The sequence below is a fragment of the Artibeus jamaicensis genome, unplaced genomic scaffold, assembly GCF_021234435.1.
Source record: "Artibeus jamaicensis isolate MK-2021 breed Jamaican fruit bat unplaced genomic scaffold, CSHL_Jam_final contig_432, whole genome shotgun sequence".
NCBI classification, from domain to species: domain Eukaryota; kingdom Metazoa; phylum Chordata; class Mammalia; order Chiroptera; family Phyllostomidae; genus Artibeus; species Artibeus jamaicensis.
This window is the reverse complement of record NW_026521828.1, coordinates 5,806,424-5,833,387: the sequence shown is the minus strand read 5'-3', so window position 1 is coordinate 5,833,387 and position 26,964 is coordinate 5,806,424. Positions and strand designations below refer to the sequence as shown.

General features: G+C 45.3%; 1 protein-coding gene across 3 annotated transcripts in view; it reads left to right on the top strand.

Annotated features, from left to right (window-relative positions):
- TTC1 (tetratricopeptide repeat domain 1) overlaps positions 1-26,964 on the top strand; it is a 29,870-nt gene extending 2,906 nt beyond the window's left edge. The window contains exons 3-9 of one of the 3 annotated variants that reach the window (XM_053665904.1): positions 15,347-15,407; positions 16,811-16,923; positions 17,698-17,734; positions 19,714-19,862; positions 22,324-22,378; positions 26,367-26,505; positions 26,598-26,964. In XM_053665904.1, coding sequence (XP_053521879.1) covers positions 15,347-15,407; positions 16,811-16,923; positions 17,698-17,734; positions 19,714-19,862; positions 22,324-22,378; positions 26,367-26,500 — 549 coding nt within the window. In that variant the 3' untranslated portion in view covers positions 26,501-26,505; positions 26,598-26,964. Of the gene's footprint in view, positions 1-15,346; positions 15,408-16,810; positions 16,924-17,697; positions 17,735-19,713; positions 19,863-22,323; positions 22,379-26,366 lie in introns of all 3 variants that reach the window. The other 2 variants (XM_053665903.1, XM_053665902.1) reach the window with 2 other exon arrangements.

Below are 26,964 nucleotides of genomic sequence, written 5' to 3'. Positions count from 1 at the left end.
GATTGTCTATCTCCTCCTCGCCTAGCTCTTTCTGAGGTTCTGCACTTTCCTACATTTGAGCCGTATTTCCGTGCTCAGGGCCCCTGATAAATTGTAAAGGGGTGGGCCCTGGGCAGGGCAACCCTCCTTGCTGTGCCTGGTGCTGCCTGTGGGGGAGGGGCCAGAGAGGTAACTGGTCGCCTGCTCTTCTCTATCGCACTTTCCAATGAACTCTCATGTGAGACTGGGAGAGTTGGCCACTGTAATCCATAGCAACCTCTGAGTCTCAGTTTCCCCGTAGGTCAGCCCCTCCTACGCAGCCAGCCCTGCCCTTATGGTCCGCTGCTACTGGTCTGGTGGTTCTGTTTGACTGTTTAATTCCATGGTTGTCGGAGTTCCATGCAGTTTGGTTTTCTGGCACTTGTGGTTGTTTATTGATTTTAAATTGGTTTTTTCCTCCTTTTGGTCAGGTGAGAAAGCAAAGGGTTTCTATCTACGCCTCCATCTTGGCCCGAACTCCGACTTTGATTTCATATGTTCATCTTGTGTAATTATTTTCTAACCTGTATATATATATATACCTTTTTAGCTTTTTTGTGACCTCATCTATGGTTGGCTGCTGAAAATCACATAATGGGACATTGTTTTGTCAGACTTTAGAATTAGGGAATGCTGCCTGTTTATGTTAGTCCCTTGTTAGCAAAAACTGACTGCCTGGATATCCTGGTGGTGGTTTGGCCACAGAGAGGAGTGATTGGGGTTTGTATCAGTTACACAGCCTTCTCAAGGACCAGAAATGTGTGTGGTAAGAGCTATAATTTGTTAAGTACCTAGAATGTGCAAGCTGTTAAGCCTAAAATGTTAAGCTCAAAATGAAAGTGTTTTCATTTTGTCTTCACAACACACCTTATGAAACATACTACAGTGTTGGCATTCCTTGAGAGAACCGTTCCGAGTGGTAAAGTAACTTGCCCAAGAACACACAGCTGATAAATGGCAGGACTGATTCTAAAACCCAGATCTGCTTGATTCCAGAGCCAAAGGAAATATAATGTGGAATTTAATGACAAAATTAGCTGTTTCCTTACAAAGCTGATACACTAGAAAATGTACACCTTCCTGCTTCTTTGTCTCTGGGCCTCATCCTTCACTACGCAAGCTTTCCCTTTTGGAGACAGAAGTCTTGGTGCTCTACGCGTCCCTCTGATCTCATAAGCAAGGTCATTTGAAGAGTCACTATAATGTCTCAGCTTATGTGTGGAGAACTTGAACAAGATTTGTAGCTTAGCCTCTGAAGAGCCGCCGCGCTGAGCATGTTGGGATGGATGGGTAATGGGCTGGGGTGATACACGCGCAGCCACAGCGGGAGTGGACAGGTAGCAGGAGGTGAGAGGAGCATCTCTCTTGGTCCCTCCTTAGGCGCTTGTTGTTACTAAATCTGTTGGTTTCAACATGCTCGTGTTAGCCATTGTGCTAGTTGTGTGCCACCAGAAGAGGAGGGTAAGGGGCAAAAATGAGCCAAGTTCAGAAACGTAACTCAGCAGAAGTGACTTGGAAGATTAAATCAATATCTGATAGCGTCAGGGAAATGATTTCTCAGAAAGTGTTTGGTTTAGCTTTCCTATCACTGATGCAGGCTTTTTGGAAAAATTTTTAAATGGTAGCAAAGCTTTTCTGATGCCTTAATATATTTTGCTGATATTGCAGTGAATTTTCTACAGTGCTGTTGGCTCTACAGTCGAGTGGCGTGGCTCAGGTGTTATACACTCTCTGCACCCCATTCTCAATTTAACAGAACTGTGTGTGTTTCCTGGCCAGGAAATCACATTTGAAGTTCCAGAAGTATTTAAAATTATTTTTACTGCCCATCAATTAAATATTCTGAACAACACAATACTTCTTAAACTTTAAAAAATTTATAATTTACGTACAGTGAAACTGTTTCTGTTCTGATGTGTGCAGTTCATTGAGTTTTGATACTTGTGTGCACCTGTGTAACTCACACCCTGTCAGGAAGGAGAACACTTCCGTCCGACCAGAGACTCCCTTTGTGCATTTGTCCATTCATTCCTCTCCCAACCCTGGGACCACTGTTCTGGTTCCTGGCCCGTGGGTTGGTTTTTCCTGTTCTAGACTTTTCTGTAAATGTAATCACTTTTAAAATATAAAAGTTTGTAACAATATCTCCTGCGATGATAGCCATTGTTAATTTCAAAGAGAGTGTAAACCATCAACTCCGCTGTAAGAAAACACCCGTGAGAATGCAGACCGCCTCTCGCTTACTGAGGAGCTCTTCTGTCAGCTCTGTTCCTGCTGTCCTGATAAATGTCTGTGTGAAGTGCTCATTGGGAGACCAGAGAAACAGTGCAAGTGTCTTCTTTGCTACACATGGTTGGTTAGGTTGTACAGGTCATTGGGAACAGGATATCTTTAAACTTGACTCTTAAAATAGACAAAGTTTAGATAATTCAGGAACAAAAGTAAGCACAAATGGCCAAAAAAATGTGAAAAGACTTTAGCTTTTCTAATAATGTAAATGTAAATGAAACCGTACGTCTCATCTGTCAGAACATTGATCTGATATTGACAAAAAGTGGATATAAGAACTCATGCTGGGAGTTTACATTGCTACATCATTTTCGCGGGATCCAGGGAATGCGTTTTTATGTGAACTTCTCCATAAACCAGGGCTGGCAGAGAACCTCTGCCGTGCTGAGAATGCTCTGCACTTTCACTGTCCGGCATGGCAGCCCCTGGCCTTCGGCGGCCGTGTTTCCACAGTCACCTGGCTGGTGAGCGCTGGAAATGTGACCCGTACGGCTGAGAGGCTGAAATATTTTATTTTCATTCATTTAAATAGTCACGTGTGGCTGGCGGGTACTGCGTTGGACAGAACAACTTTAAACCTCTGATTCTCTTCTAGTGATTAAGGAAGTTACTAGAGACATACACACGTATATAAGATGTGTCGCAGCATCGAAATTTGGGAAACTAGAAATAATGTTAAATAGAGGGTATTACTTTAAATATATTTGGCATTTCTAATGCAGTAGTGTACACTGAACTCATTGAAAAGGAGATAAGTCATGGCAATGACATTTATATTGGGCACCACGGGGGGTTGAGGTGAAAGGGGTAAATTTTTTTTAAAGCTACAGGGTGGGGGTTTGGCCAGAAAAACGTTTTCGTACCTGTCAGCCCTTGGCTGGTGTAGCTCAGTGGATTGAGCGCGGGCATGCAAACAAATAGGACCACGGTTCGATTCCCGGTCAGGGCACATGCCTGCGTTGCAGGCCAGTTCCCAGCAGGGGACGCACGAGACGCAACCATACATTGATATTTCTCTCCTTCCCTTCCTCTCTAAAGATAAATAAAATCTTGAGAAGAAAAATGCCTGTAATGTAGTGTTACATGAATTAAGCAGATGTGATAATATGATTTGTAATAAATTTATAACTGGTGTTAGTCCAGTTCTTAACCACGGAGTACCTACAACCCTTGGGATTTCCTAAGTGAGAAGAGGTAAACGTGTATTTTATTCCTAACAATCCCCTTTCAGCCACATCTGACTTAATGTCAACAAGGTGACTTTTGTAAAACCTCCAAAGATGAGGCCTGGTTGTCAGTTGGGGGCTTTCAGCCCCACCCCACCCCTTAAGGGCAGAAAGGGGCTGGCGGTTGAGGTAATCACTAATGAGCGATGATTTGGTCAGTCATTCTTACCTGATAAAGATTTCACTGTGACTCCAAAGGGATGGGGTTCAGAGAACAGAGTTGATAGATCCTTGAGGGCACTAGGGGGGTGACCCACCCAGGGGCATGTATGGCCCCTTCCCGTGTGTCTTACCCTGTGTGTGTCTCCCATCTGGCTGTTCCTGAGTTGTATCCTTTATACCAAACCACTAGCTAGTAAGTCCATTGTTTTCCCGAGTTCTGTGAGCCACTCTAGCAAATTAAGTGATTTTGCGGAACTGTGGCCACACCGAGGAGACAGAGCCAGACGACACAGATGACTGAACTCCCAAAGCAAAGTGATGACCTAACCAGTGGGCTGACTACATCCGACATCAGGAGGGTAGTTTACTAATAGTGTGTTTTCCTGTAACCCTCACCTGTGCTCACGGTCTAAAAAGGGCTTATTTGGGGGCAGATTTTAAGCAGTACCAAAATGAGGAAATGTATCTCTATTAAATTGAGTTTTGGGAAATAGACTTTTTGAGTCAAGAAACAAGGAAGTGTTTTCAAGATTAATCCTCAAAGATCCATCATCAGTCCTCATAAGAAAACCTTTCTGATCAGACTTAATAGGAGTCAGGTTCTGACCACAGCTTAAATCCAGAGATCCTCCCTCCAGACTTCCTGATGGCTTCTAAAAGTGATTTGTGGAAAGAACAAAGTGTCTGATTTCGGACAAAACTCGAGCTTTCGCTTATTTTTAATGATGAAGAATTCCCTTTCGGAATAATTCACAAGGCCGCTGGCCCTGGCCCTGTCGGTGTGGCGTTTCCTCATCCCACCTGCACTGCTCTAAAGTGAGTTTTGTTGCAGGTGCCTCCACCTTCCAGCCCTTTAACAAGTATGTGCCTTTTAAAACCCGTCCTTTTACCCAGATGCAATTGATCTCTGTTGATCTCTGGGCCACTGACTCTGACTTAAAAAGTTTATGCTGTTTTATCTTGTAGCAATTACTCTGCAGAGCTGCAGTGGGCAGCAGAGAGCCGCTTATAGGTTTACAACACGGACATGGCTGATGTTAACCTCTTGGCTTTTTCCCTGTTGTCTATTAAACACAAGCTCACTGCAGGATTATTTAAGAGAATTATTTAATGCCAGCACTTATCACTTAATAACGATAGAAGGCATATACACTTGTAAGTGCCAAGTCAGGTGTGTTTCTGTGTATTCACTGACCCGAAGTGCAGGGAATGTTCCCAGTCAGCCGCTGCACTGAGAGGTCCGTGGAGGGGGGCGGTGGCTTTAGGATTGACAGAGGATTGGAGGCCCACCTTTGGACATTTTGCCAGGTTGCACAAGGATTTAAAGTTGTATCAGTTGGAGTTCTCTAGGATTTTGAGTACAGTCAGAAAGCCATTTCTACACACCGAGGTTAAAGTGGAATTTACCTCTGTGTTTTTCCTAGTACTTGTATGATTTCACTTTTTACATTTAGCCTTCCAACCTATTTGGAGTTTACTCTTGTGCATGGTGTTAACATACAGCTCTGATTTTACCCTTTTCCAAATGACCACATTGTCCCAGACCATTTTTAAGTCATCTTTGCCTCAGTCATCTGACTACATTTTAATGTCATCTAAGACAAAGTCTGTATCCTTTTCCAAGTGCCCAGCTCTCTACTACGTGTTTGTCAGATTATCATTTAAAGCCTAACTTAGTTTATAAGGGCACTGTTATCAAAATAAAGAACCTTGTTTAGACTCAGATTGGATCACCATTCAGATTTGAGTGATGATAAAATTGAAAAGTAACTAGAGAATCGAAAGGTTTAAGAAGTAGAGAAACAGACATCCAGTCAAAGGGGGGCGCGTAGGTGAACACACCCGCCTCCACGCGTAACCATAGCAAAAATACAAGCAGGCTACAGAGTAAGTGTCGTCCAGAGTTGTCAGAAATCGAGCTGTGTGGAAGTCTGACAGCCAGGGATTTAAAGAAGCCACACTCATCCACACCGGCAGGAGGAGCAGAGAGGTGGAGGGGCATAGGGACAGAAACAGACGGTCCCACATCCACGTGTGGTAGATAAAAATTGGGAGGGATGCCTCGGGAGTGAAGGATCCCAGCCCCACACCAGACCACCCAGGCCAGGGTTCCGGTGTCAGGAAGATAAGTCCCCATAACATCGGTCTGTTAAAATTAGTGCGTGTTGGGGTGGCAGGAGAAACTGCAGGATTCTCCAGAGACTCCTCTTGAAGGGCTCACAACAGACTTGGGACTCAGTAGTCCCACCCACTCTGGGGTTCAGCATCAGGGCACCAGTAGCACACGGGGAGACGGTGAAGTGACTGGCATCAAGGTGAGTGCCAGGAGACATCCTCCTCCTGGGCAGAGCTCCAGAGGCATTGTCTCCTCTCCGAGCCCTCTGCCCCATACAACTTAATAGGTGTGCTGGTCTACAACAGGCCACACTAAGACAGAAGGTCAAAGCAGCTCTACCTAATACACAAACACACACAGGGAGGCTGCCAAATTGAGAGGACAAAGATGTATGGCCTGAATGAAAGACCAAAACAAAACTCCAGAAAAAGAACTAAGTGAAATGGAGATAAGCAATCTATCGGATGCTCAGATCAAAACACTGGTTATCAGGATGCTCCAGGAACTCATTGGGTATTTCAGTGGCATAGAAAACACTCAAGCAGAAATGAAGGTTGCATTAAGTGAAATAAAGAAAAATCTGTAGGGAACCAACAGTGGAGGGGATGAAGCCGAGAATCAAATCAATGATTTGGAACACAAGATAGGAAAAAGTATTTAATCAGAACATCAAAAAGAAAAAAGAACTTAAAAAAATAGGAGGATAGGACTACAGCCTCTGGTACATCTTTAAATGTACCAACATCTGAATCATAGGGGTGCCAGAAGGAGAAGAGGAAGAGCAAGAAATTGAAAACTTGCCTGAAAAAATAATGAAAGAAAATTTCCCTAATTTGGTGAAGGAAATAGACATACAAGTCCAGGAAGCACAGAGAGTCCCAAAGAAGTTAGACCCTAAGAGGACCACACCAGACACATCATAATTAAAATGCCAAAGGTTAAAGGTGAAAAGAGAATCTTAAAAGCAGCAAGAGAAAAGCAGATAGTTACCTACAAATAAGTTCCCATAAGACTGTCAGCTGATTTCTCAAAAGAAACTTTACAGGCTAGAAGGGAGTGGCAAGAAATATTCAAAGTAATGAAAAGCAAGGACCTACAACCTAGAGTACTCTATCCAGCAAAGCTATCATTTAGAATGAAAGAGCAGATTAAGTGCTTCCCAGACAAGGTAAAGCTTAAGGAGTTCATCATCACCAAGCCATTATTACATGAAATACTAAAAGGAATTATATAAGAAAAAAATAAATGGTGAACATAAAATGGCAATAAATTCATAACTATCAGTAATTGAATCCAAATAACAATTGAATCCAAACTAAGCCAACAAGCAGAACAGGAACAGAATCATAGATGTGAAGGTCATTTGGAGGGTTGTCAGCTGAGGGGGGAATGCACAGAATGGGGGAAAAGGTACAGGGAGTGAGAAGCATAAATGGCACGTACAAAATAGATGGGGGTGTTAAGAACAGTATAGGAAATGGAGAAGCCAAAGAACTTACATGCATGACCCATGGACATGACCTAAGGGGAGATTGTTGGAGGGAATGGGGATACTGGGAGGAGGGGGGAAGTTGAGACAACCGTAATAGCATAATCAATATAACATATATATTTTAAAAGACTTATTTATTTTTAAAGAGACAGGAATGGAGGGAGAAAGAGAGGGCGAGAAACGTTGATCTGTGAGAGTTGAATTGTTGCCTCTCACACACCCCAACTGGAGTCCTGGCCTGCAACCTCGGCATGTGCCCCAACAAGGAATCGAACCAGTGACCCTTTGGTTCAGAGTCTAGTGCTCAATCCCCCAAGCCATACCAGCCAGGGCACAATAAAATGTTTTTTTGTTGTTTTTTTTTTAATGGAGAAACATACTGTTGAATGGTCTTTTGTAATAGAGTATTTCAGAGCTCTTTAAGTACAGTTTCCTTTGTAATGCAAAATTCTTTTACCCTGTGTCCAAGAAACTCATTTCTTGGAAATAAGTTACCTTTCTTTAGAACAGTGAAGCATGTAACTCTACTTACCTTTTTACAGCACTTTCTGTGCCTTACTCCTGCAATTTTAGTCCCACACTTTGGAAGACAGTGAGTCGTCTCGTGGTTAAGAACATGAAAGCTTAGACACATCTGTCCTGACCATTATTTAACTTGCGATAATAATAGTACCAGCCTCATGAAGTCATAAGGATTGAATGGCTAGCACATAGAAGGAACCAGAAGGTATTAGCCATAGCTGTCAAGTCAAAATTCAACATGAATAGAGACTGCAAAATACCCGTAGGGGTCTGGAACCTCTAAGATCTCTTAAAAGTCATTTTTGAACACGTTACCCCCAAGGTGTCAAGCATAAGTGAATTCAACAATGTTTTAGAAGTATGCTAACCTCAGTCAATTGTCCATGAACTTTCCTTAAGAAAAATGAATTGAGTTTTGGTTGTGGCTGTTGGTACGGGGTGTGGGAGATAAGTGTTTTGAACTTGAAAGGGGCACATGAGAAGCTTCTGAGGTTCTGACAGTTTGTTCTGTTTCTTTTTCAGTAGTAGTTGTGTGGATAAATGTTTTACAGCAGTGTATTAAGCTGTACATTGTGTGTATTTCTCCATGTGTTTGTCTGATTCTATCAATTTCTGAGAGTGAGGTATTGAAATCTGTAACAATTGATGTTGGGTTGTCTATTTGGAAGAGAAACAAGGGCATTCCTTGCATAAGCAAAACAAAATGGAATGAAGACTGCGCACACAGAGTTAAAGAGATCAGGCTGTTGATAAGAGAGATTTGTTTGTGGAGGGTAGAAAGAGGAGTTAAGGTTGGATAGGCTGGAAATTTGATGTCATATAAAGAACAAGAGATTCCTAACCTGGATGTTCTTACCCATAAAATGGATAGTTGAATAATTCCATGCCCACCTCTTAGAATTTTATTGAAAAGCAAATAAGCTAATAATGTATGTGACAGCGAATTTTAAGCAGTGAAATGCTATGCTAGTGTCAATATTGAACTTTGACTACCAGGCTGAAAAGTCTGTGGTTGTGGTAATGTTGACGCACTCCATTTAACCCTGCCCGGCATAACTCAGTTGGTTGAACGTCATCCCGCTGCATGAAGGGTCACCGCTCCAGGTCCTGGTCAGGGTGCAGGCCTGGGTTGCACCTGTCCTGGTTGCCTGGTTGGAGGTGAAGAGACAACCGATCGATGTTTCTCTCCCACTTTCCCTCTCTTCCCCTCTCCCTAGAAATAAACTAGTAAATCTCCCCCCCTCTCTCCCTCTCCCTCCCCCCATATATATAATCTCCCATTTATCTCCCATTTATCAAGGTCATTGTCTGGGGTTTCCCTTGACACTGCCAGTGGTGATTTTACAATGCAGAACATCACTGTTTCCCCTGACTTTTCAGGGTTGGGGAGGAGTGAGGGGTAAAGAGCCCTGTCAAGTTCCTGGGTTCCCGCTGTTACGGAGTAGGATTCTAGAGCAGGCGTCTGCCTGCGAGGCCTCCCTGGAACGCGTGGAAAGGCACTGCTCGAGGCCTGTGAGAGGGCTCCTAACTATGTCAGACCCGAGCCTGGGCAGGTCTGCACCTGATGGTGCTGCAGAAGGTCGGCGCCCACTTACGTGTGACTGCACCCGGCACTTGGCGTGGTCTGTGGGACTTCCGCACTATAAAGTCTGTCCTTGGATTCCAGTAACATTACGCAGTATGCATGCCGTCCTTTGGAGAAAGACTATGTTCCAGCAGCAGAATAAACCCTAGTCTTTGCACTGGGATCAAGTTGATCTCTTGGCACAGCTGGGAGAGAGTGCAGCTTTCTGTTCAGAGTGCTATTTTTAGCTGTTTCCAAGGAGATGTTCAGCAAGATATTGATAATTGCATCAAACCTCAATTTACACAACCTGTGGAAGCAGCAGCTCCTCTCCAGTGTTTGGTGCTTAATGTGTCACTGGGTTGTAATTGATCAGCCGAAAAAATAAAATGCCTTCCAGAGAATAATTGGCCTTAGAAATATGTCCTGGAGCCCTTCCTTCTCTTTGCCAGTTCAACTTTCAGTCCTAGTTAATAAAAGGTGCCGTGTCCTGTCTTGGACTCGGGTTCTCCCTTGAACAGTAAATCCCTCTGGGTGTACCTTGGATCGAGGCTTTGCCCATGGGGGTCCTAATGTTCCAAATGTACCAGAGAATGATGAAACCGCTAGCACATGCGCACTCACACACACTTCACAAGAGCCTGACCTGGCAGGCTGAGGGGTCGCCTGTGGCCGCGGAACACTGCGGTGAGCCGGACCTGGGGACCAGATTCCAGACAAAGAGAGTCTTGAATTAGAGTCAAAGGAGAAGAGGTTGAAATTTCTTAAAGGATGGACCTCATACTCTGTTAACTTGATGAGTTGCCTTTCTCCAAAGAATTTTTGGTTTTGAAATAACTTTTAAAAAAATATTAAAGGTCTTTATGACCTGTAGTGCATTTATTTATGAGATCATCTGACTTTCTCTTTTAACTTAGTAACATATGACCTTGCATTGAAACCAACTTTTCATTTCACTACCAAAACTTTATTGAATAGTGATGCATTATATGTGTATGAATTTAATATTAGTAGAATGCATTCCCTAATATTTGTAGGGTTTTATTTTTACCTTAATTGAAGTTGTTCGTAATTTTAAAATTAGATGTATAGGGGTTACTGGTTAATAACAGGTAAATGTTATATTTCGGATGTACATCATTATAATTCAACATCTGCATACTCTTGTGTGTTTGCCACTCAAAGTCTAGTTTCCTTCCCTTACCGTGCATGTGACCCCCTTTACCCACTTTGCCCTGCCTACCACCATTCTGTGGTCTGTGAATGCGAGTTCATTTTGTTTGCCCATTTGTTGCTTTTTGTTACATCCCGATATGACTGAAATCATAGTTTTTGGTTTTTCCCCTCTGACTTATTTCACTTAGCATAATACTCTTCAGGTCTGTCCATGTTGTTGCGAACAGCAGTATGTCATCTCTTTTGTGTCTGAGTGGTTTTCATTGTGTGTGTGCACCGCGTCTTCTTTGTCCACTCACCTGTCGGTGGGCACTCGGGTTGTTTCCATTTCTTGGCTACAGTAAATCACGTCGCAGTGGACACAGGGGTGCATGCATCTTGCCGAATAAGTGTTATTCAGATTTTAGGGGTAGATACCCACAAGCTTGCCGCATCACATTGTAACTCTATACTTCAGTTTTTGAGAACCCTCCTGCCGTTTTCCACAGTGGCTGCACCAGTTTACATTCCCACTGGCAGAATAAGAAGGTTCCCTTTTCTCCACATCCCTCCTAGCACTGATTTGTCTTTTTGTGAACTTCTATTCTCACAGGTGTGAGGTGATATCTCATTGTGGTTTTGACTTGCATTTCTTTAATAACTAGCGATCTTGAACATCTTTCATATATCTGTTGGCCATCTGTGTATCTACCTTAGGAAAATGTTTGGGTGCTCAGTGTTGGGAACTGCTCTGCCTGGTTTCAGGAGTTGTAACTGCCCCCATGGCTAAGGCTGAGTGAGCGACCTCCAGAATTCGAGCCACTGAGGAGACAAAGCTTGTCTCCTGTCCCCAGTGCTTGGTTAGTCTTTGATGGGTACGACCCCTCAGAGGAGGGGCAGCCTAAGCCAGACACAATCACTTGGGAGGCCATCATGGAAGGACTGGGGTGGGGGGGCTGCAACAAAGAGGGAGTGATGGACCCTAGTCCCCTGGCTATCCTGACATAGCCCGAGTCCCCATGTCCTCTGGGAGAAGCGCTTCCTGGCTCTAATCCACTTAAGCCTGAAAACCTATGATGAGGAAGGCGGTGCAGCCCTTTGCTAAGTGGGATCCAGGGTAATCAGGCCTAAGAAAGAATATGTAAAATCCTGTGAAACCTGCTTTGTTTAGAATGCTCTCATTTAAATAATAAGGGTCCAAGCAAGAAGTTTGTTCCTCAAAGGTTTATGGCTCTTTAGCTGTCGGACCCTGACTGAGAAAAAGCCCTCATAGTTGTTTGAATGCTATCTATTATTTGATCCTTACCCGTATTCTTGTGCAAACAAACCCAATAAAAGCCCCTTGAGGAAGGGGCTCTTGGTCTTTCTCCTCTGAGAGATTGGCCGCCTCTCCTCCCCAAGCAGATCATGTCTTGGTAGCTTCACTTTTGGGGGGGGGGGGGGGGCTTTGCGAGCAAAGTTGCCCCCACAGCTCAGCCTATTTTTTAATTGAATTGTGGTTTGTTGCCATTAAGTTGTGTGAGTTTTCTAAATGTATTTAGATGGCAACCCTCATCAGAGATGCAGTTTGCAGATTTTTTCTCCTACTCAGTAGGTGGTTTCTTCATTTTGTTAATGGTTTTCTTTGCCATGTAGATGCTTTTTAGTTGGATGTAGATCTGCTTTTTTTCCCTCTCCTTTTTTCCCCACTTTTTTGCCTTTGTTGCCTTTGCTCTTGGTGTTAGATTCAGAAAATCAACACCGACACCTCTGTTAAGGAGCTTACTGCCAGTGTTTTCCTCTGGCAGTTCTGTGAATTCAGGTGTAGCATTCAGGTCTTTAGTGCATTTTGAGCTAATTTTTGTGTGAGGTAGTGGTCTGGTTTTATTCTTTTGCATGAAGCTGTCTAGTTTTCCCAGCACCATTTTTTTTTTTTGAAGACAGCTTAACAGGTTTGTTTGTTTGTTTAAGATTTTATTTATTCTAGAGAGGGGGAAAGGAAAAACAAGAAAACATCAGTGTGTGGTTGCCTCTCATGTGCCCCCTACTGGGGACCTGGCCCACAACCCAGGCATGTGCCCTGACTGGGAATCCAACTGACAACCCTTTGGTTCCTAGACCAGCACTCAGTCCACCAAGCCACGCCAGCCAGGGGTCCCAGCACTGTTTATCAAAGACACTGTCCCTTCCCCATTGTACATTCTTGGTTCCTTTGTCATAAATTAATTGACCATGTATGCCTGCGTTCATTTCTGGCCTCTACTCTGTTCCATTGACCTGTGTATCTTTTATGCCAGTGCTGTATTTAGTACTTAACATTGCTTTGGCTCTTCGGGGTTGAGATAACTTTTAATTAGATTTATTGTGGGGTTTTCTTGGCTTATACATCCAACAGCCCTTCATACTTAGAGGAGTTCTCCTCTGTTGTAGTCTTGTTGAGTGACAGTATCCCATCTCCCTCATTTTGTTTTCTGACAACCAAGGTGTGTGACGTACACTTGGCTCATTTGATGCTTCTGATTAACACTGAACGTGGGGCAAAGAAAGGGGAATGGTTAGGATTCATTTGCTCCTATTACAAGCCTGACTTGGCCAGATTCTTCCACTAAAAGACACTAATGTCTCCTTGCATCTTGACTTGACTGAGCTGCTTTGAGTCTTGCCTGTTTTATAAGCTTATACCTTAGGCCTCTCATTGATTCTGTAAGCACCCCATATCTCTCCAGTAAATCTACCCCCCTTAAAATATTTTGCCTCAGATAGTCTTTTTGCTTACATCTAAAAATCCTAACCAGAACGGTAGAGAACACTGAAATCCAAGCACCTCCCTCCTGGGTGGCACCACGTAAGTATAGCCACGTTCTACCTTTGAGTCCCATCCCCACTTCCCATTTTACTTTTTCTCCACTCCCTTAGAGTAGCCCTTCTTCAGATGTGTTATATCTTAAAATGAATGATTTTATCTGCTGTCATATGGCACATAGTAGATACCATTAAGAATTTGATTCAGGCTATACCTCTGTTTTAGTTTCTGTATTAAAATTCATCAAGTGCTCTGTTTCATATACAGAGTACAATAATAAGGCATTCAGGAAGCACCCAAAAGCATATTTACAAATCCCCAAAGACATAATATTTTTATTTTGGTTCCTAATCTTAAGAGTACCAGTTGTTTGGGCTCTAGGCTTCTCCTGTGCATGCAATACCCTGCTAACTGTATTTCCTCCATTTGAAGTGTGCATTTAGTCTGAAGCTTCAGGTATGAAGGAAGCGGCAGACGGCTCCCGCCTGCCGGTTCTGCTTGTGCCACGCTGCACAGACATCAGGGCCGAGGGCGCATGGAGACGCAGCACGGGTCGTCTCTGCTCTGCAGAGTCACGTGCACTCTGTATGCGTGGGGTGGGTGCAGGGCCACCTGTGTGAGTTTCCAAGCTGTTAGAAGAACTAAGAAAAGGGAGATTGGTTTATCTGGGTGCCCTCAGATTTCCTTGTGTTCTCCTGCTGACAGCATACTGCCCTGACCCTGCAGATGAGGTGTGTCCCCCCATAATGCACTCGGCCGTCATACCTGTGCCACCTTCCTGACATAAACCCCAACTGTAGCTAAATAAGTATAAATGACTCCTTCTGCAGAAGAATTATAGCTCATATATGTGGAGCCCTTCCTTGCCAGTCACTGTATTGGGAGCTTTACAAGTCTGTAAACAGCCCAGCCATTGTAATATAACAAGAACGATTTGCTCCACATCGATGTAACCTGGCAGCCAAGGAGAGTGGACTGGAATGCTCATGCGTGAACAGCGATGACTTCACTCTACTAGTCAGTGGGGGCAGTAGGTGCCATTGAGTGAGCATGTGTACTGTGTGGCTGTTGCATTCAAAATGACTGAGCAAGTAGAACAATGAATCTGCATCCAGTTTTGTGTTAAAGCTTGAACATTCCTCTGTGGAAACTATTTGGATGATTCAGAAGGCAGCTGGTGATTGGCAGCTTCATCATGACAGCGCATCTGCTTACGCATCAGATCTTATGCAGAGTTTTTTTGTGAAACATCAAATCACTCAGGTGCTCAGCCCCCCTCCCTCCCATAGCCAGGATTTGGTGTCCTGCAACTTCTGGCTTTTCCCAAAACTAAAATCACCTTTGAAAGGAAAGAGATTTCACACTGTTGATGAGATTCAGGAAAATACAGTGGGGCTGCCGATGGCAATTGGGAGAACTGTGAAAGGTGCCAAGGTGCCTGCTTTGAAGGGAACTGAGGCATCATTGTCCTGCATACAATGTTTCTTGTATCTTCTTCAATAAATGTCTCTATTTTTCCTATTACATGGCCAGATACTTTCTAGATGGACCTCATCATGTGTACATTATTACGTTTATCCATAAATGCATTACATCGCTTATCTTCACTTTTTAGAAGAAAAAAATAAGGCTCAGAAAGATCTGGAAGTTGTCCAAGGTCATGTGATTAATAAGTAGCAGATCCAGAATTTGAATTTACACTGGTATGTGTACCAGTGGGTATATTGTTTAGTTTCAGTTTGAGTAAATAGAAATTAAATACCTGAATTACCATTTGTGCAAAAGATAGCAACATAGGAAATCCAGATTTCCTGTTCTAAACACAATCAAGAATGCAGTTGATGATTAGCCAGGTGATTGTGTTTTTCTCTATATCTGTTAGAGATTTAGAAAGAACTAACCCAGATCCGAAAAGTCAAGTTGCTACCTATTAAATAGCCTGATGTGTAAAGAAACCTGACCTTTTCATTCACTTAAAATAATACCGTGACAAGTTACGTGATTCTCTGTTCTCTCTTAGAAAAGGAGAGAAGAAAGCACTAGCCTGAAGGAGGAAGGAAATGAGCAGTTTAAGAAAGGAGGTAAGAGAACTCTTCCCACGCTGATGTCTGCTCATCTTGGCTCCTTGTTCTTCTGCAGAGTCTGTGAGGAAACCCCAAAGAGCATTTGGAATCAACTGCCAAATAAAGTGCCCACAATACACTGCTTCCCCAGGCCTTGGCATTTTGTTTTTTACCAGGTTCAAATTGTTCTCAGCTGACAGGAACCAGTGAGCTTGTGTCTCTTGGCACAGGCATAGTTCTTCTTTTTTGTAACCCACTGTCTGTAAATCCCAAGATGGGGAGGGAAAACCGTGCAGCTGTTGCTTTGGAAAAGTCTAACCTGGAATGTTAAAAGGCTCTTTGCTGCATTGCTGTGAAAGCAGGGCCCCGTCCTCGCTTTGTGGCAGTGCTGTGAAACCCAGCCCAACGGTTCCAGCAGGGCCTTGGAGGAATTTCGCTTGTACCTGGGGGGGCTCTTCGTGGGCCTTTTTTGTGGATGCTTTGAAGAGTCTCGTGTTGTCCTTCTGGATTTCCCACATATGCTTAGGAATGCCATATTTTGCTGTGTATAATGGGTGCTTTTCTGCCCAAATTTTTGAGGGAAAAATAAGGATGTGCATTATACCTGTTTAGTACTAATTCTATATCTATATAAGTGTTTTTAATTATTTTATTTATGCTTATGCATTAAAAGTGTAACTCTAGAAAGCAATAAAAATGTCTGTATGTTCGAAAATAAATGCTAAAATTCCTTTATAATACAAAAAAGGGTATCTAAATGTAAATAAATGAATTAAAATTAAAACAAAAAATTTTTTTTCTGAAAGTTTGGGCTAAAAACATGGGTGCACATTGTGTATGGCAAAATATGGTAAGTTGGGTTCATTCTGTTAGTTCAGGGGAACTGTTTAATCTTCTAATAGCCTTCATCACGACGTAAAGTGTAGATGCTTTAAGAATCTGGGAGTAGTGATATTTTCCCCCAGTCACTTTTAGGTTTAAAAGGTTTTTTTTACCTTCTGGTTTAGCAGTCAGTACTTCTTTTGTTCTAAGAGAACCAAATGCTTCTCATATTGAAAACATAACTCTTTGCATTTTAGTGCTAAGTATTTCTAACCTAGAAAGATGTCAGTAGGCAGTTTTCCTTCAGGATCCTGACCGTCATTCTGTGTGTATCGGTGAATATATGCATTTATCACCACTTGGTCTTTAGTCAGCGGGCCGTTGATTTCACACTTCCGTCTCTTTCATCTGTCCAGTGTCCAAATCCCCTCTCAGAACTCCTTACTAAATTGATAACTTAAATGGAAGCTGAACATTTAGAGTGTTCTTTTGGCATCCTTTGTGCAGTGAGTGGAAGGCTGTGCACTCCGAGATCCTCTGGAGTATGGAATGTCAGGAATAAAATCATAATGACCTCTCTCCTTTGACCTTATCCTCAGATTACATAGAAGCCGAAAGTTCTTACAGTCGCGCCCTTCAGATGTGCCCATCCTGCTTCCAGAAAGACAGGTCCATTCTGTTTTCAAATAGAGCTGCTGCGAGGATGAAACAGGTATGTAACTCCGGCCTTTTTTTAAACAAGCACATGAACTTGCAGTGTTTTCGTAGGGTAGCCTCTCCCTAAAAACTAGCCTGGGACCTTAATCAGTGCCTCCTTTTTCCTACCCATATACTTCTCTGCTATAAAGGGCACGGGAAAGATAGAAATGTATTTTGAAAAACTGGAGTCAGATTGCCGTTCACATTCTTCATGAAAGTGGCTGAATGAACACTTTGATGGCGAGAAGGCTGGCAAAGTTTCTGCCAGACCCGGGCAGGCTACTGAGGCCAAGGCCCTGGTGGTGCGTGGCCCTGGTGGTGCGGCTCCACGGCCCCACGCTAGGCCTCTGGGATTCTAGACAGAGGCCCAGAGGGAGACACTGATTAAAATCTGGATTTCACGATGCTTGTTCCTGAGACTCTGATTTTTCTGTTGAAAGTATGGATGTGTGAAGAAAGGTCCACCGGTTGGGGTGGGAGCCTAAATGCAAAGTAGGTCTCAGGGGAAGTTCAGAAGCATTTTGCCTTTCCGTAGGGTGGAGCACCTGGTGAAGCAGGGCGAGTGTAGAGGGGCTCTACTTGAGTATTTTGTTGGCAGAAAACTTTCAGGTTAGAGCTGTCACCGTGTTTGAATTTTAGCTGGGAAGTTGCGTGGTTTTTGTGTGATTATTTGAGGAGAATTCTGCATCTTTACGAGCAGTTGTTAACGATCGGCTCACGTCATTGAGCTTTGGGCCATTATGACTGAACCAGGCTGACACGTATTAATATTAGCATTTTTTTTTAGGACAAGAAAGAGATGGCCATCAGTGACTGCAGCAAAGGTACAACTTTTTTGGTCTTGTTACATGTCTATATCCAAGAGCATCACCTCAGCTAAACCAACCAAGAGGCAGGCAGTCAGGTATCCCCTTCCTCTGAGGCCTCTAGAGAAGAAGCTTTCTGCCCTGGCTGGTGTGGCTCAGTGGATTGAGCGCCAGCCTGCAAATCAAAAGGTTGCCAGTTCAGTTCCCAGTCAGGGCACATGCTTGGGTTACAGGCCAGGTCCCCGGTTGGAGGCGTGCAAGAGGCAACCAACGGCACACACCGATGATTCTCTTCCTGTTTTTCTCCCACCCTTTCCCTCTCTCTCTAAAAAAAAAAAAATCAAACAGGCAGAAACCTTCTGGTTTGGCCCTTCTTAGAGGGATTATATAGTAGTCATCTTAGGGTCTTTTCAGATGGATATTCACCAGTTTTTCTGTCTTCTGAGTGTATAAATGTATGTGAAGAAAACTCAAAAGCACTTTGGTGGCCAAATCTGATGGAACAGAATTTACCTCCCGTTGGGTCCGAATTACTTTACTGTGAAACGGAGGATCTTGGCTGCCGTGAGGGCATCTGGATCTGCGTTTGGGGGTCAGTTTCTGTTAGGGAGCTCGTGCTCTCCTCAGACGTAACAGTTCTTCACACCAGCTGCCCATCATTTTAATGACCCTTTCAGGTTCCACACACTGAATCTGCCTTTGCTGTCCGTCACCTGAGTTCTCTCTGGGTCTTTGCATCCCACCAACAATACGGAGACACCCAGACTTAGGGCCACTGTTGTTCGTTTGGTTTTCAAAAGTGTCGTGATGGAACAGGCAGCTTTTCTTGCCTTTCTAACCAGCTCGGTGTAGAGAGCACAGGTAATCACTTTTCCATCATCTTACTACTCACCCACTCATGAATTTTTCTAGCTAATTATTACTTCTTGTAATTTGCATTTTTTGTTTTCCTCTGTTTGGTTAATTTTTTTTTTTTTTGAGAGGATTAGAAAGAACCTTATGTTGTCTAGTCAAACCCTCATACGAACCACAGACTCCCTTTTCTGTTATTTTCTTTCATTTGTCAATCTCTCTACAGGGGTTCTCTTTTCTTTATATCTGGTGCTTCTTCATAGTATCTGAATGGGACCATTAATAATACATTAGAATGTAGCTAACTACTTGTGGTCTGATACTCTCTTGGCCTGGAACTAATTCTGAACATACTGTTTCATTTGGAAGACAGTGCTTAACTGCAATTCATATGTGATGTGTAGGTTTGAAAAGTTCGGTTTTCGGAGTTCCTTTCTCTTATAAGCAAATGATGAGAAAATGCCTGGTGAGCTTGATTAGCAGGGCCCTAGTACACAGTAGGAAATGGTTCCTTTCCAGCTGTAGCAGCCTTGTCAAGGAAAGTAGCAGCCTTGTCAAGGAAATAGGGGGAAGAGCGTGTTTTCCAGATGTGTGTTTGGATCTGATTGAACCAGTATCCGTGTGCTTGTACGTAGTCACCATGGCAACATGCACGGTACTGTAGGCAGAGCACACTGACACTGGGGGGGGTGTTTGGGGGTGTGTGTGCGTGTCCTCACCCCACCCCAGCGCGCGCACAGCAGAGCACTTCACATCTTCTTTCTGGGGTCACGTCAGAGTTCATTACCACCAGTCATATGGGTCAGCATTTAACACCTCTCACCTGAGGGTTTTTAGCCTTGGTTAATAAAGAAACTTGAGCCCTGACCAGGTAGCTCTGTTGGTTAGAGCATCATCCTGATACGCCAAGGTTGCAGGTTCATTCCCTGGTCAGGGCACATGCAAGAATCAACCAGTGACTGCATAACTAAGTGGAACAACAGATCGATCGATCTTTCTCTTTCTCTTTCTCTTCCCTGCTCTCTCTTTCTCAAAATGAATTGGTTAAAAAACTTTTTTTTTTTTTTTTACGAAAAGAAACTTTCTATAGCTGGGTATGTATAGGTCCCTTTCCTTTGTAGTAACAGCGATCTCTCCGGTTTCAGCCATTCAGCTAAACCCCAGCTACATCAGGGCCCTCTTGCGGAGGGCGGAGCTGTACGAGAACACTGACAAGCTGGACGAGGCCCTGGAGGACTACAAATCCATACTAGAGAAAGACCCGTCAGTACACCAAGCAAGAGAAGCTTGTATGGTAAATCTCATTTTTTTTTTTTCTTTTGCTCGTGTTGCTACGCAGTGAAGTTTAAATAGTCCTTTGGGACACAACTGCATTCCATTTCTATACTTTTGAGGAGCTAGGGGCTGATTGAAATACCTTAGCACCCTGGCTGGTGTGGCTCAGTGGGTTGGTTGTCGTGAAGGGATGCGGGTTCGATTTCCTGTCAGGGCACATACCAGGGTGTGGGTTCGACCCCCCATCCAGGCACATGCAGGAGGTAACTGATCAGCCCTTCTTTCACATTGGTGTTTCTCTCTCCCTTCTTGTCTGTCTAAAAGCAATGAAAAAAATGTCCTTGGGTGAGAATAAAATAAATATAGATGTGGTAGAATTTGGAAATGGCCGTGTGTCATTTAAGCTCCATTCTCAAAGCGTTACCTGTGTAAATCGTTAATCTCTAGGTTTGACAAGAATTCTGTTTCCTTGTTACCCCTGTGGTTATACTATAGTTCCGACCAAAGTGACTCTAAGTGTTATAGGTAATAAATCTCTGGTTTTCTTCCCATCCTTATTCAGTCTCAAGTTTGTACTTCCTGTCTCATGCCCAACATGTTGGCAGTTGAATGTATCCTAAAGTAACCTTCTTACTTTTCTTAATGATTTCTGTTCTTGTTCGTGACGCTGCAAATCCTTTTACTTCTAAATGTTACAATATTTAGGTCAGTTGTAAATTAACTACATGTTACTGCCCCACCCCCCTTAAAAGTAACTGTAGGTTTGTACTTCACCTTTAACAACTGTCTTCGTCCCTGATGCACAGAGCAGGGCACACTCCGGAGGGTGTGCTACTAAATTGGATGTGTGACCCAATAATATGGATCATTGGATGTTCGACCCAAAATAATGCGCGATCAGAGCAGTTTGAGAAACGCTGGCTGTGACTAAGCAGTCTTCGCTGCCAGGCTTGGCGGAGGGCCACTGGGTGGGGGGGCCTGTCGGGGTCCCCGCTGCACAACAGAGAGATCGCAGGCCCGCAGGCTGGTGCAACGCCGCAGGCATGTTTTAGTTCATCCGACTTACTGTTTGTTTTCAGTGAAGCCGCTTACCGACACTTTAAAACAGGGTTTGCTAGATAAAAATCGAAGCACACTCTTGAAAATACATTGGAAGATATGGGCGTACTGGATTCTTCTTAAACTCCCGGACGGTGGTACTTGTCGGGGGCTCCCCAGTCCCACTGCCGGCCACATGCCTCCCCGCCCCTCCTCCGGTCCCTGCCCTCGTTTCCATTCCCTGCCCTGCTGGGTTTCCCACTCACCTCAAGGAGTGGCTGTTCCACCCGGCAGACCTGAGAAATGTCGGCTGCTCTTTCTGCATTCGTATCTCGGTGGTTCGAGTTTTTTTGCTCTGTTTGTACACATACTGGAGGCGGAGTCCTTCTGTGATAGCAGATGTGTCGTTTGTCTAGAACTGGAGTAATGCAGGACAGCCTGGTTTGGATAATTAAAATTCACAAGCAGCTGAAACCAGTTGTAATCCTCTATTTGACTTTTAACGTATCTCTGGATTATGGTAAGATCGACCAGATTTGACATGAGGAAAGAGAATACCTAAAATCTTGGCCAGATTCTTGCTAGCCTTTATCCTTGTCATAGTAGTGTTAAGCCTTTTGTGAAAGGAAGCCTTTTATGCTAGTTAGGTGCATAAAGAATTGTATTTTAAATTATTAGAACTGAGTTATTACTGGAATCTCAGAGTACATGGGGCCAGTTGCAGAGCTAAGTGACCTTAGGAGTCTAAACGAGATCAGTGGTTCTCGGCCTGGGATGATTTGGTTCCCAGGACATTTGGCAGTGTCCGGAGACGTTGTCATGACTGGGAGGGTAGGGGGTAGGGTACCACTGACACCTCAGTGGGAAGAGGCCAGGGATGCTCCCAACATCCTGTCGTGCACAAGACAGCACACCCCCCCCCAGCAGGGAGCCGCCTGGTCTGAAATGCCAGGAACGCAGGGTTGATGGGCACTGAGCCAGAGGACCATCCGGGACCATCCACTGTCGATCTGACCCTTTCTCGATAAATTAGATCATATAAAGGAAAGAATTCAATTTAAATATAAATGAGCAAAAAAACTAAAGATACGAATACCACCCAAATCTCACCACCTAAGTGTATACATTATACATACTACTGTAAAATTCTGATAGGTGTTTTTTCCCCCAGAGTGTTTTTGTATATGTATTTATTCACCAGATTTTTAATGGAGGTTTTCTTGGGCCACCATTGCCAAGATCTGGGCAGAGAGCAGAGAACCAAACAAAACTGCCTTCCTGTAGCTCGCCCACCAACAAATGCTCGGTGTTTCTGTAACATCACGTGTCTTGCTTATCCTTGTCTCACTTGCACGTTCGTGTTTAACATTTTTCAAATTCAGAATAAGCTGAGGGATTTGGGGGGACTTTTGCCGACACCTTTCTCTCCTCTCTCCCCTCAGAGATTACCTAAGCAGATCGAAGAACGGAATGAAAGACTAAAGGAAGAGATGTTAGGTGAGTTTGCTTCCCTTCTTCTCTCTTGACCCCGGGAGCCGGGAGCAGGGTGGGCACCACGGTGCTTCTCTTCGCTGGAGGCAGACACAACCATCCGAGACAACTTCCGGGCCCTTGGCCTGTTGTGGGCAGCAGTTCTGGAGCAGCTGCTTTTACTCCAGAGGGACTGCTGTGGTGTACAGAGGCTGTCAGCTTTTCAAAACCGGGCTGCCATTTTATTTTTCTTGGAAAATGTCCCTGCCTTCAACGTGCAAACCCAGTTCAGTTCCAGCCTGGGTGCCAGCAACCTGTGTCTCCGGTTGTGAGTGTCATGCAGACAGCCGAGTGTCTGCACTGAGTAAACATCATCAGGGTCTCAGCCCATTGGGATACGGTCAGGACAAGCCAGTGCCACATCAGACCCGAGGGCAGTGTCGTTCAGAAATGCAGGGACTCTGAGAGGCAGGAAGCAGGAGCGAGCAGGGCGGGGAAAGGGCCATGGGTGGGGGGCAGGGCAAGCACATTCCTTTGATCCATGTTTTAGTTCTCTTGTTTGCCAAAGCGGGTAGTTGGAATAGTTAGAGAACCCCTGTCGTGAACAGTGCTTGACTGAGGGGAGTTCAGGTTCCTGACTAGAGACCTGCCCAGAATGTTCTGCTTAAAGCCTGTCTGGTACTTCCCTGCTCAGGGTCGGCTCTGGGGTCTTCCTTGTGGATATTTTCCAAATCTGCATGTGAGTTACATTTAATGTGTTGTAGTCACATGGGCCTAAAGGATAAGTTATGTACAGTAAATTGAGCCTGGCCATTTGTGACCTCAGGGCATTGTGTCCAGAGTACAAGAACAAATTTTCCAGCAGTTTGCTCTGACAGCGGAGCTGGCCGCAGGGATGCCACGAACCTAGACAGTCCGCAGCACCTGACCCTGCTGGCTGGACTCGGACCACAGGGAGAGCCGTCCAGACTTGGACAACTTCTAGAGCCTTCCCCAGTTTTTTCCCCAAAAGGCTCTTGCCCTAATTTACATATTTAATTAAACTTTACTCTGTGTTTGAGCAAAAAAATTATTTTGGAACTATTCTTATCAGAGAGTGAAAAGAGCATTTTCTCTCCTATTCTAATTATGATGCTTTATTTTAGCCACAATAAAATAAGTATTTGCATTTAGCTGAGCTGGACTTCATGCTAAAAGAGCTACTTTGTGAAGACGGCCCTGGGCACGGAGCAGACGCCTGGGCACTGGTCTCAGGCTTCCTCACTGTCTCTGAGCCCGCAGGAAACCATAGGGGTGGGTGCAGACCGAATCCTGCTGCGCCGTCAGTTCCAGCTGGAACCGAAACGTCCATCTGTCCCTGTAAATTCTAATGAGCCGAGGCGTCCTGTCCCTGGCTTTGGGTTTGCCATGTAGTTTCCCTTCATGTGAAATGCGCACATTGAATTCATTCTGTCAGTTGCTTCCATAATGAAATATCCCATCAGACTTAAACAGCTTAAGTTGCTTGGTAAGTAACATGTGGGTTCGTTGTTACATAGTAATAACTATGAATCGCTAGGCTCTTTTATCCTTTGTGACTGCAAGGCCTGTGAGCTGCCCGCGTAGGAGAGCCTGGGGGGCAGGAGCCACTCCCCACGAGCTTTCTGCCGCCTTTCCCTCCCTGTTGTGGGTGACGGGCCACGGTTCCGAGCCGTCTGGTCTGGGAGGGCAGGCGCTCTGAGTGCAGGACGTCACTTCCCGAGAAGAGGAGCAGGGTTTTGGCAGTGGATACGTGAGGTTTAGTGCTTGTGTCTGTGGGATGCTGGCTTCTGCTGGGGGACTGGCAGTGAAAGATTTAAAAAACTGCTTGGTGTCATTGGTCAGTTCATGAAATTGTGTGATTATTTAACAAAAGGAGCTTTTATTTAGGTTTGCTCCATAATCTTTGACTTGCTCATTCCTTTCTAACTTCCTTCCTGTTAGAAGACCTGGCCCCCCACCCTTGGGCAGCACACGCTTGCCCGTCCCCTCCTGGCCTGCCGGTTACAAACGCCACCAGGAGTGGGGACCGGGACCGGCAGCCTCAGTGCTGCGGGCCTTGCCCAGCACAGCAGGGCCGCGCCGGCCTCAGCTGAGGAGGGCAGTCAGCGGCTGAGGGTTTGCATTTGTCTTTTTCTTTGGGAGGATTAGCTCATGGCCCCGAGAGCCAGGGAGTGTCAAGTTTGAAAGGACCTGAGGGGCGTGTGTGGTCCATGTGATGAGCTTCAAACAGGTGCCCTGGACAGAGCGCCTCAGGAGACTCGGGTTCTTTTGTTGGTTTTGAGCAGCTGGTGGTCCTGGTCATCGATGCCGCTACTGGTCTTTGCTCTCATCTAGCAACCTTCCCACTTTTAAAAATACTAGAACTTTGTTGTTAAAAAATTGCGTATGAGCCCCGGCTGCTCAGTCGGTTGGGAATCGTCCCACAAACCAAAAGGTCTCCGGTTTGGTCCCCAGTCGGGGACATGTCTGGGTTGCGGGTTCAGTCCCCAGGTGGGGCACGCACAGAAGGCAGCCAGCCCGTGTTTCTCGCTCACACGAGTGCGTCTCTCCCTCTCCTCCCTCCCTTCCCCTCTCTAAAGTCAAAACTAAATTTTAAAAAATCCTATATGAAACCATTTGAAGTATTTTATCTGTATAAATTGAAATGTATGTCATTTATAATGAGTGTAGATAGTGAAACACTTTGAAGGAAAACCGATGGGACATTTCAGGAGAGCTGGGTGGGGGAGGCTCTGCCCACAGGAGGGGCGAGGGGGCCGATCGCCGGGCAGCCCCGTGGGAGACCGGGCGCTGGAGCTGACGTGGGTCTCTGATGAACCAGTTTAGGTTACACATGACAGGGTTGTGGGATGAGACTTTTGTCACCATCATTTGCACATTGTTTTATCCTGTGTCTTGGCCCAGCCATGAAATCCTCAAACAGGTGGAATTGCTAAGATTCTGTAAGTTGGTGGTTCTTCTCGGATCTTCTGTTGCCTCAGTGTGTCGGACTGTGAGGGAGAAGACAGAGCCATCTCTCTTCTCCAGAAGTAACTCGGGCTTCCTTTCCTGTCACTGTTAGAGGGACACTGCTCCCAGGCAGCCCTGTCCCTCTTTGTGACTAGAAAGAGCTGTTTTCAGTTTTTAATACCAGCCTTCCGATCAAGATCCCACTCAGCAACAAAACAAGTTATCTTTCGAAGCTGCTTCTCAAAATACAGTGCCCAGACCAGCCTCACTTGAGAGCTTATCCAAAAAGACACATTTCCAGCCCGCTGAACCAGAAATCGGGGGTCGCGCCCAGCACTGTGTCGTAACCCCCTGGGTGTTTCTGATGCGCACGCCGAGTTAGTCCCGCAATGGTGCGGGCGCCAAAAGCAGAGCAGGGCGTGGCCACGGCCGTGAGGCGGTGTGAAGGGGCTGGCGGTCAGCAGCTCTGCCCCGAGCTCCCTGCTGGGCAGAAGCAGGCATGTCACTGAGTTTCATCTTCACCTCCGTGAGCTGTGACTGCAGCAGAGGAAAAACAGAAAGTAGACCCATCAAAGGACACAGGCTCTGGGACGAGTGCTGGCCAGATCACCTGCTGCTGAGCAGAATTAGCGAGTGGCTGCTGCTGTGTCACAGGGAACGGACTCGGAGGGACCTCTGTCCTCACTGCCAGGCTGCAAGCAGGGCTTTGGCAGGGTGCCTTCGTTCTCCAGGGAGCAGCAGGTGATCTGGCCACCACTCACCCCAGATGCTGTGTCCTTCGGCCGGTCTGCAGTTCAGACAGGAAGCCCTACTCTCCTGGGAGACAGCCGGGCCCCTCACACTCATCTGCACAAGTGCGGGCTCCGGGCTGGACAGCAATGAAGTGACCGCACTCCCAAGGGGAGGTGGAGGAGAAGTGGTGTCATCCTTTGAAAAGCAGGAGCTTCTGTAACCACCAGGAGCTAATCCATATTTTGTAATCAGGTAGGAAGACACGCTCTGTCCATTCCCCGTATTTATTTGAGTTTCTGCTTTTACCTTGCAGGTAAACTAAAAGATCTTGGGAACTTGGTTCTCCGACCTTTTGGACTCTCCACAGAAAATTTCCAGGTCAAACAGGATTCCTCTACTGGCTCCTACTCCATCAATTTTGTTCAAAATCCAAATAATAACAGATAACAAAGGTAACTGTAGCTTTTAAAGCCAGCTGGTACATTGTGTGCGGCTCGCTGGCAGCTGCTGTGTTTACCTTCTAAAAGCATCTTATCAAAGACAGGCTCTCCAGTGCTCCCGGCTCCCTCTCCCGGTCACCGTCTGGGAGAACCGCGCTTCCTCGTGTGATGAGCCTCATTTGGTTTCCGTTTTAATCGGTGTCTGCGCAGCTGCCGTCTTGGGTTCTGGCTGGCCTTTGTTGTGTCCAGGACGAAGCCTGTGGAGGCTGACCTCCCGAGCCTCACAAACCTGCAAGCGCAGACCCGGTCTCTCCTGGACCGGCGGACCTGCTTGCTGGTCAGAGACTGCGCAGACGGGGCTGGTGGCGCCCTGCCTGCTGCCCCCGCTCCCTGGTCACGCGCACTGCCCAGGCTGCCGTGTGTGGGCTCCTGATTCTGTCTGTGGTAATAAACGCTTCTGTGATGGTCTGA